The 10,132-nt window shown below is 44.4% G+C and overlaps 2 protein-coding genes across 6 annotated transcripts in view; one reads left to right on the top strand and one right to left on the bottom strand.

The window, feature by feature from the left end:
* Positions 1-192: 192 nt before the first annotated feature.
* On the bottom strand, positions 193-6,339 carry LOC113203765 (N-acetylneuraminate 9-O-acetyltransferase). Of its 2 annotated transcripts, none has more exons than XM_026418616.2 (14): positions 6,022-6,339; positions 5,711-5,807; positions 5,321-5,609; positions 5,114-5,227; positions 4,896-5,042; positions 4,565-4,800; positions 4,237-4,449; positions 3,977-4,125; positions 3,713-3,882; positions 3,343-3,579; positions 3,141-3,247; positions 2,843-3,059; positions 2,537-2,755; positions 193-2,456 (listed from the first exon to the last, which is right to left on the bottom strand). In XM_026418616.2, the coding sequence occupies exons 1-14, from the start codon at positions 6,191-6,193 to the stop codon at positions 2,331-2,333; spliced, it is 2,493 nt and encodes an 830-aa protein (XP_026274401.1). In that variant the 5' UTR covers positions 6,194-6,339; the 3' UTR covers positions 193-2,330. The 2 variants fall into 2 exon arrangements, with proteins under 2 accessions (XP_026274401.1, XP_026274400.1); XM_026418615.2 differs by having other exon boundaries at positions 5,114-5,230; positions 6,022-6,337.
* Positions 6,340-6,374: 35 nt separating this feature from the next.
* Positions 6,375-10,132, top strand: part of LOC113203766 (polycystic kidney disease 2-like 1 protein) — a 34,655-nt gene continuing 30,897 nt past the window's right edge. Inside the window, exons 1-5 of one of the 4 annotated variants that reach the window (XM_052272594.1) lie at positions 6,375-6,586; positions 7,199-7,427; positions 7,507-7,713; positions 8,724-8,939; positions 9,041-9,510. In XM_052272594.1, coding sequence (XP_052128554.1) covers positions 6,375-6,586; positions 7,199-7,427; positions 7,507-7,713; positions 8,724-8,939; positions 9,041-9,376 — 1,200 coding nt within the window. In that variant the 3' untranslated portion in view covers positions 9,377-9,510. Of the gene's footprint in view, positions 6,587-7,198; positions 7,428-7,506; positions 7,957-8,723; positions 8,940-9,040; positions 9,567-9,651; positions 9,797-9,973; positions 10,127-10,132 lie in introns of those variants that run through there. The other 3 variants (XM_052272591.1, XM_052272595.1, XM_052272593.1) reach the window with 3 other exon arrangements.

The raw sequence follows: 10,132 nt of genomic DNA, 5'->3' as shown, positions 1-10,132 counted from the left end.
GGGGGGGGGGATAGGCTGGGGAGTCGCGAGAGTCGCGCCGTCACCCACCCTTCCGTGAAGCCAGACCCGAGAAGTTAAAGGATTCTCGCGAGAACCGAGTTCCCTCCCTTCTCTTCTTCCCCCGCAAACCAGCTGTAAGTGATTCCTTCTCGGAAGTAAGAGGGTTTTTATTTTGACAGAGAACCACAAATGGACTGATTCTGATAACTTGTTTTTATTATTCAGATTGCAAACAAGATAATACAATGCGTGAGCAATAAAATAATGTGTAAAAATACTAAAATTTGATTTTTAAGATGCGAAGTTACTTAACATAACATGATAACTAACCACTAACAAACTTGAAAATCACAGGTTGCAGTAAAGTGGGTAAAGTACAGAGGTACACAACAAGTTGTGCATGCATAAGGGTGACAGTCTACTTTAAAAAATAGATTTATTAAACAAGCATTTACAGAAAAATAATAAAATCTAATGACTGTGGGCAAACAAACAAGTATATTAACTGTTACTGTGACTAGTCCTAGGGAATATAAGAAAGTTTGCCAAAACTCTTTTAAGGTAGTATTTTGAAACAGAAAATGGTCTTTACATTTATCACATCAATCCTTAATAAAGCTATGGTTGGTCTATCACTAGATATAAAAACGCACACAAATAGAAAAAAGTACAAGGCATATAAAAGTTCTTTGGAAAAATTAATGGTAGAAAATGCGTTGTAAGAAAGTATAAAGACAAGTTTTGAAATATTAATAACGATGTTGTCTTCACTTCAAATTTAGGTGCATGAAAGCATGACAATAAATAACCCCAATGGCTGAGCATAGTTTTTATACAGCACTTGAACAAAAAGAACACCAAATTTTTAGGAAAGAAAAGTAAACATCATTTTTACAAAAAAAACAAACTTTGATGTTCTACACTTTCAACTGCCGGACAACATTAACATATGGCCACAATAAGATGTGTTTGCAACCCCACCTGGGCTTTGAGGTGTTAAGCTCACCTGGTTCAAGGGTCAAACTTTTGTTTACCAGTTTTAACCAGAAACTGATGTATTTAGATTTGCAGAGTGGTCAGACTAAACAGATACAAATTTGGAGACTTAATTATTTTGAGACTTGGAACAATTCGGTTTTGAGCATATTCGAATATCTAAAGCTCTTTTTAATGAAAGGGTGATTAACCTTAACATTTAAAGACACCGACAATAAAGGTACAATTAAGATCAATTTCAATTAAGAAATCTGCCTGGTTTTTAGGATCTAATGCTGTTTTCATACTGTATTTTTTAGGATATGTACATATTCCTTTAATTAATAGTTACATTTTTACAAAAGTCTTTGGAAAGTCAGCTATGGTGTGTAAATCCTGATCGAAGAGATCAAATTTATAAGTCAATCTGTAATCTGGTATCTGCAATTTTATCTATAAAAGTAAAATGACAGTACAAGTACAATTTTATAACAGCCAATAACACAAGAAAAACTGAGTCCTAAACTGAAAGTGGCAAAAACCACACAAAAGTAATATTCAATAGAAATGTAAAATAAAGTTTTGGTAAAGAGATTTTTTGGTATTATCCGTTATCAGACAGACAAGGCCAGACACAAAAATATTGCTACATCAAAATGAAAGTGTAGCTTCTTTGAAGCTGATACAAGACTGGTTAGCAAACCAATTCATCCATTCTTCCACATCACATACTCACATAGTACAGACATAACCAGCTTATGCCAAACTTCAAGATACTCTCTAAAATACTTCAACATAAAAATGTAAGTCACAACACGAGTACAATAGCAATGACAATAAAGATTGAGATCAGTATACCTATAAGGCTTCACATGAAAACAGAAACAAAACTATTGCTATTTTTTCAAATATAATGGGAGTAAGTTGAATGCAGGAGATTTTGATCCCCTAGAGTAAGGATGTTGCAGAAGTCAGCCAGCCTTCAATCCTCAGTACACATTCACAATGACCAGAAGATGAATGTGAGCAGTGAAAGAGTACCATGACTCTTGGTTTGTACAGAGATATTTACAATGATTTTCAGATAGATTCAATTAACTAACATTAACTTCCTATTTATCACACATTGGTCAAGACTTCAACTTACCACTAAATAAGTTTGTCTAACATAAGTAAAAAAATATCAAAATATGCCATTGTTATCCTAGAAGCTTACATTTCAGCTGCCTCCACTCTTCTTTACAACTTAGAGCAACAGAAATACATAATTGACTGGGATTCAGATGGATAGAATTAGCTTTGGTAGGTATTTTCAATTTAGTTCAAAAAATAATCCTATATTAGGTAGGTCTCAGTCAGAACATACCATCATGTATACCAATTGGAACTAGTACAAGAGTAAACAGAAGAGCATTCCTCAAAACTTTCTGCCAGTCAGATGGAACAAAGTATGGCATCAGTACTTTGGTGATTTCATGAGCCTGAAAATTAGATACATTATTTTTCAAAAGCGAAGACACACGTAGGTAGTTGAATAAAGAAAGTAATATTTTTGTCCTACCTCATGGGCAACACAAACATAAATGAATGATGTCACAATAGCATTTAAAGCTGGGTATCCAGATACTAAAACTAACACTCCATTAGCATCTGCCGCTAACCAGATGTGATACTGGCAAACATATAACTCCAACGATATTTTGCCAAACCAAGCAAAGAAAGTTGAGTAGCGGGTGCGCAGTATTCCAGAAATATTACGAAGCGTTATAAAACTGATGATCTGAAAAATATAACAAATTAAGAAAATGACACAACACCAATACAGAGAGTGAACTTTATAAAAAGAAGAAATTAGAGGAAAACATACAGGGATAAATGTAATATACGGATGTATCTCATTACACTCATCAGGATTATGACAAAGAATTGAAAACCCTATATATCCACCAAGACCGCAAAATGCTGCTAGAACTGCCAAAAGTGAGAGGCGTGGAGACATCAAATTGCTATGGTTTCTGTCATCTAGTAGCTGATGGCGTTGTGCAAGAAACAGACCCAGAGCATACATCATTCCGTACGATACACTGAAAACCAAAAATAACATGACCACCAATCCATTTAGATTTTTAGAGTAAGAGATTAAACCTAGGGTGAAGAGAGATTACCTATATCTGTCTAGCTTCCATCTACTCCACCACTCATGAATGTCATCATCAGTAGTAACAAATAGGGCTTTCCAAGGACGCGTCACAAATACTTTTTCAAAAAAGACCTGTTGGAGAGTGGTGATTGATAAAAACCTCTTAGCAGTAAACCCCACAGATTAACTTAAAAATATGCAAGATATTCATACTGTGGCGTTCTTACCTCAGACATATAAAGGATAGTAATTATACTTATGAGCCCCACAAATTTCAAAACAAGAGAAAGAAACTGAAGGGGGTTCCCATCAGATGACATAGCTGAAACTCTTGGTGGTAGGGCTAACCACACAAATATTGTCAACACCCACCATGATACGAGAGGAATGAAAAAGTAAAATTGATAGGGTCGATTCATGGCCAGACACAATACAATTGATAAAAAATTTAGCCGGAATAAAACCTGCAAATATTTTTAGAAAAGTTAGTAAACATTAACAGATAAAAGTAAGACAAACTAAAAGATTCAATCAAATCATTGTCTACATTATCCTACTTAAGCACTGTATCCTTAACATAGATAGATATTTACTAACCTGAAAGAATCGAACAATACCAGCTTCACCTCTTTGCCAAAAATAACAAAAATGTCCAAATCCAGAAAGAAATAAGTATGATGAAGCCAGCACACGAATGTGCATATAAATTGGCAAAACAACTTTAGCATTAGTCATATGGAAAATCATTACTGTAAGCTGCATCCAACCTGATAAAGTTTGGGAAAGTTTCAAAAACAGAGTTAACTTTCAAAATTGGCTATCCGTTTATTAACTTTGAACAAAATATTTGCTTCACACTACCTTTCCATTCATCAGTCTGCTCTCGGTGTAACACTTTGGTGTAGCGACTTTCCTCAGTAAAAAAAAGTCCCAAAACCACCATATATGCAAGAGGAAGCCAAAAACTCATGGGAGAATAATATTTGTTTTCCTTCATGAAGAAACTTGTTCTGTAACATGTTTTAAATTTAGTGGTGTAAAAAGGCTAAAGATATAAGATTATTTTTTTTCATAGTTAGATAGTAATTGAAATCAAAAAGAGTCCAATGAAAAATCCCTACCTGTCACATAAGTAGAAGAAAACCATTATCAGAAGTAGTTTTGATAAAGCAAAGAACATAGGAAGCAAGTCAAGGCCAGAGTTAGAGTTTAAAATAGGATTGCCACTTCCTGGTAAATCCAAATTTGTTGACAGAGGAGCATATTTAATGTTAGACTTGCAATAAACCCCTTTGTAAGATCGGTACAGCACCATGGCTATGGCAATGGACATACTGAAATAGAGATAAAGCCTCTGTTGTATTGCCAACCACACTACCATTAGTTGTAAAACCATGAGATAAGGCCGCCTTTCTCATGGCATAAAACAGCCATGCCATGCAAACTTACCAGACAAATAAGGAGGCATAAGTAACAACTTGCAATGAAGTATAAGGCTCTGCACTCCAACAGCAAGTGCCATCTTTAAAATTCATATGATCATTACAGTATGCATTAAGAAGAATTTGAGTAGTTTGTGAAAGGGTATGGTACCCAGGATAAGCTTCGCCAAAGCTTTCATCAAGACGTCCTTGAGCAAGCAGCCTTAAGCTCCACCAAACTTGAGCCCCACTATGTTCCAAAATCTGTTGACATCAGCATAAAAGCGCTATCTAATATGTTTGGCCATTGTCAGTTTGGTAAGCTCATATTTAATATAGTACAGAATCTTATTTATTACCTCAACAGCAGCCTTGTTCAACTGATCGATGTGCTTGTTAGATAATCGTTGAAGTGATCCTGTAGTATCTGGTTCCGTGGATTCCTTAATGGGGGGGATTGGAACCCAAAGAATCCTTGATTTACCTTCTCTTCTGAGAGACAGAGCCTAAGAACCATTTCATGAGTTAAGAGTAAAAACAAAATCTTGTATTAACAAGAGCCAGGCTAAATAATTACCTGTGCAAGTCTAGTAAGGTTGACAGCAAATTGGTTCAGTGAATGTTCAAAATTAATAGAACTTTTGATTGTCCATGATCCCATCCCAATGATTATTACATTAGGGTCACCTTCCTTCTGAAAAAATAAGAGTAGTGTAAAGCAATTTAAAAAAAGGAAATTACAACCACAATAAAAAGACTGGACAGTGTTATGTTATCTTCATACCACCCAATTCCTAATATGCTTTGTGACATTGTCCGTGAGGTAGGGCTGCCACATGTACTCTAAATGTAAGCCAAGCAAAGAATCATGAAATGCATGGTCACTTTGAGGCAACACATCAAGTGTTTGGTTTGACTTGGCTTGGGACCAAAAGGCAGCCTCTGACTTTTTGTGTCCTGCTAATTGGTGGAGCAAAGCACGATAATGAAGTTGTACTTGAGTGTCTCCAATGAAGACGAAGTGATTTCTTCTACCCCAGAATGAAAGGTAACGAAAACATCTCCGTGTATCCCTGGAAATTTTAAGCAGTTTATCACATCTCCAAACTCGTAACTACATTGTGGTCAAACATTAACAAAAGCAACCCATGGTACGATAAGAGGCTGTACGCACTTGACAGAGTACTGATGCATCATACATCCGTAGGGCTGCCATTCCATGTCCCCTTTATAACGCCCATCGGTCAATAGCCACTTACAGGAATCTATTCCTGAAACCAAATACACACATTAATATAAAATGGCATGAGTCAATTAAGCATGTGAAATGCCCTAGCAGGAAAACAGATTCCAGAAAAGATACCATGTGCGCAAATTCCCCCTTCAGTATTATAAAACTTAAGTTAAAAGAAAAAATTGAGATAAATAACGAAAACGTTTGTAGGTTACGTTTTCAAATGGGCGTAACCGCGCTTGTTAACTCACCGTAACGAACGTGAAGAATGCCATGGTAAAAGCAGAACCCAATGACCACAAGAAATGCGACAATTTTGGCATTTTTGGCATTAATTTGTCTGATAACATTCGCGGCTGTCCCTTCTTCATCGGCTTTAAATGACATGTTTACATGTTTTTCTCGGCATCGCTCGATCGGCATTTTATTATCTCCGGCATATTGCCAACATAGAAAACATAAAACACTGTCAGTAGTACTGACAACTGTCAAACACGTCCCAAACCACACGATCCAAACAAACTGATTGTTGTGTGTCTCCTGCGGCCGTGGGGATAGGTTACTTCATTAGTTAATATATCTGCTCTGCGTTATTGGAAGAAGGATGCGGCTCAGAGACTGGCTGTGTTCATCGCTCTCCCGGCGCGCTCAGGCCCTCGAACTCGAGGACGAAGCCCTCGCCCTGTGGCTCACCGCGAGGGACGGCCTGGTCAACATCGGCATCATAGTCTGCCTCTGCCACATCGTGGAGGTTTGGCAAGGGTCCGAGTTTTACTTCGATAACGCCGCCGTGGGGTCCCTCCTCACGAAGAGAATGTAAGCAACCCTGCCCGCCCTCTCCCAAAACGCCCATTCTTGAGGATCTTGGGGCCCGGAGCGATGTTTTTATTACATTTTCCGTGTGGTTCGGGGGTGAGGGTGTGGGGACGCACGCATCTCCCTACTTCTCACTCTATAAGTCTATAGGTGTACCCACACCCACAACGACAACGCAAAGAATGACAGCGCCTGCGACACGCTGGGTAGGCCAACCCGCCGAGCGGCTGTGTGAAGACGGGGGCCCACCCACAGCGCCCGGGTGCTGGAGCGTCGGCGTCACCCAGAGAACGTTTCTCGATCGACTATACCTCGCGTCAACTCGGGGTAGTGATATTGTGGTAGACACCTCCTTATGAAACCGCCTGATGGGATGACTGGTGGACAATTTGTACCATAGTCCGCCTGTGCATGGTCTTCCATCAGCCAGAAACGCGATATTGGTCAATGTCGTATTGACGTCGATTCAATGTTAATTAATAAGGCACTATTTCTGGCGGCACTCCCCACGTCTCGCCCTTGCCCAAGGAGAAGTTTGAGCCTCGACTGTCACCGTGACTTCAACGACGTTCCTCATTAACCATTAACCATCTGACACCCCCGCCGTCGCAGGTTCGCGCCGAGCAACACCTCTTCGCCCGAGGAGGAGCGGCAGATTGGCCTGCTGCTCCCGGACTACTCCGGCATCGCGACCATCCCCATGGTGTGGGACTGGCTGCACGCGTGCATCCTGCCCGCCTTCGCGACCCCCGCGCCGAGGGTCCTCGTCTCCAACCGGCTCCTGGGGGCGGTGCGCCTGAGGCAGGTCCGCGTCCGCTCTGGCACATGCAGCATGCGCGAGGTGAGTCACCCCTCCCCCTCCTTGCACCGCCGCCACCCTATGGCCTATGGCCCTCTACTCGACCTAATTATGCGCGCAGGTTTTCGACAGCGTGTTCGCCGAATGCTACGGGCCGTACACGTACGACAACGAGAACAAGGGGAGCTTCGGCTCGAGCAGCGGGCCGACGGCCACGGCCTGGGAGTGGAGCAGTCCTCAGAGCCTGGGAGGAGGCTACTTCTACGGGGAGGTGGAGACGTACGGCGGCGGGGGCTTCTACGCGGACCTGCCCAAGGATCACGACAAGGTGGGCAGGGCGCTCCCTCCGCCCCAGCTCGCAAGAGGCAGTGTGCTGGCCCTGACCCACGCTCCCGCCCTACCCCGCATGGCAGGCCGTCGCGCTGCTGGAAGAGCTCCGCGACGGGCGCTGGCTCGACGAGGCGACCCGCATGCTGTTCGTCGACATCAACCTCTACAACCCGGACCAGAACGTGTTCGTGCTCGTCAACCTGTACATCGAGATCCCCCCCACCGCCGGCCTGCTCCCCAGGTGCAGTCAGGAATGCGCGCCGCGCGACAAAGGCTCGTTTTCGTTGGCATTTGATACTTTTCGGCCACTCCGCCGAGCGCGTTATCGGCAGCTGGCTGGGCCGCTGATAAAGGGCGAGCGAGTGATGTGCGCGACGTCACTAGCGGCGGCTTTCCTTTTTTTTCGAGCGTAATTAATTGTCGAGTGCATTTGCTCAGACGCACTTGCCCCAGACACTTTGAGACATTGTCAGTGCGTTTTTTAAAAGCAGATAATGCATGTGACACTGAAACTAGTAAACAGGTGTAACTGCAAGGGAATGCTGGGGTGGGGCACGTGGGGCATGGGGCACTAACTAACTCTCAAGGGCACTTACTGCCAACAGGCTGGCAATAGCAGACTACCCTGCCTCAATCAGCCAACTGTCAGGGGCACTTACTACCAACAGGCTGGCAATAGCAGACCACCCTGTCTCACAATCAGCTAAGTTGAAACCGAAACCCCTTGACACCTACACGGACGGGACGGACGGGGGTAGAGATGGGACCGGTGGTATGGTAGCAGTGGGGCATCCAAAGTTTTAATACGCACAAATTGGGTGGTTTCGGGGGCAGAGGCATCTTGTCAAGATTATTTCTAAGAAGGCACGTTTATCTCTTTGGGGAGCTGAGCTGAATGGTTCCTGACGACTAAATAAGGTCGAATAAAGGCATACTTCCCCTCGGGAAGGTCTCAAACTTGTATCATCTGCTTTCATGATTTCTTTTTCAAGTTAGCGCCTTTTCCAGGGTGTCGGTGAACACACTCAAACTGCTCCAGGACGAGCACTGCCAGGTGACGTCACAGGTGCTGCTGCTGGTGTTGTCGCTATGGACCGGGTTGATGCAGGCCGCCGAGCTCGCCGCGTGCGGGTGGTGGGACTACGTGACCGGCATTGCGCACGACATGCACTTGACGGCCACCGTCGTAGGCGTCGTCGTCAGCATCATGGGCATCGTGAGAAAGTTAGACTCTCTGAGAACTCTGGGCACCTATGCACCCATACTATCTCCCTCTTCACCTCGTTCTGTCTTTCGCTATAACATACCTACATCTTGACGGGCAGCTGCCGCTCCCTGGACCCGGACTCGGACCGCGCCCTGGCGGCCCTGCGCTCCGACGAGTTCGTGGACCTGCTGACGGAGCGCTACAGCTACGACGAGTACCGCTACGTGGTGATCCTGCTGCTGTTCCTGTCCTGCGGCCGCTTGCTGTTCCTCAGCGACTTTGGACGCCACTCCAAGCTCACCTCCACGCTGTACCGCTCGCTGCCCAACATGGTGTCGTTCTCCTTCATGTTCGCCATCCTCATGTGCTCGTTCAGCATGCTGGCCTACCTCGTGTTCGGCACCGACCTCTACGTCTTCCGCACCTTTCGGAACTCTCTGTTCGTCCTCATTGAAGTCATCACCGGCCAGCTCGACTACCAGTCCTTGGCCACGACCAACCGCTTCCTCGGCCCGCTCTTCTACATGGCCTTCATCTTCTTCGTCGTGTTCGTGCTCTACAACATGTTCATCGTCATTCTCAACGACACGTACTACGTCGTTCGGGAGGAGGCGGCCGCAGCCGAGGAGGTCGAGATGTACGAGGTAGGGTTGGTTCGGTAGCGTGTGTCGGCGACATCTTGCAGTTGCTGCCGTGTGAATAACTCGGAGCTCTTACTTGCACCTGCAGGTGGCCCCGTTCATCAAGAACTGCCTGAGGAACCTTTGGGGTTGCCTCCACCTGCCCGTCACCCTGCCAAAGCGTCGGCGACCACCGCGGAAAGTGGTCCAAATGCGAACCCTCCGGACTCTCCTGCTGGACTGCAAAGTACCACGTAAGTACCGCACTTCACTGGCATTTATTCCCGCAGATAAACCACCTTTGCGAATCAGTGCTCCACATTCCACATACATCGTTTCTCTCCGACACTAACATATTACGTCCTCTGAGAATCATATCTCTGCCCGAAAGGGCAATAACTCCGGGAATCATGTGTACATCTGCCTACTAGATAAAGCAGGAGGAGATGGAGCGCGCTGTGGGCCAGCATAGGCGACCCGTGTCCCCGCTAAATTGCACCCTGCGGTCGAGCTGCTTCGGCTCCTGGTGTACCTCGGGCCGCCTTCGGCTCTCGAGCCGAACGCGGCCCGGGGCCGGTACGTCAAGTCGC

This window comes from Frankliniella occidentalis, unplaced genomic scaffold, assembly GCF_000697945.3.
Source record: "Frankliniella occidentalis isolate FOCC.00 unplaced genomic scaffold, Focc_3.1 Scaffold212, whole genome shotgun sequence".
Taxonomy (NCBI): domain Eukaryota; kingdom Metazoa; phylum Arthropoda; class Insecta; order Thysanoptera; family Thripidae; genus Frankliniella; species Frankliniella occidentalis.
This window is presented reverse-complemented; position numbering and strand designations above follow the sequence as displayed.

Coding starts and splice junctions, on each gene's coding strand:
- LOC113203765 (XM_026418615.2), bottom strand. CDS start 6,193: ATGCCGATCGAGCGATGCCGAGAAAAACATGTAAACATGTCATTTAAA. Junction 5,231..5,320: donor AGCATATTAGGAATTGGGTG/GTATGAAGATAA, acceptor TTATTTTTTCAG/AAGGAAGGTGACCCTAATGT. Junction 2,457..2,536: donor ATGTTTGTGTTGCCCATGAG/GTAGGACAAAAA, acceptor TCTAATTTTCAG/GCTCATGAAATCACCAAAGT.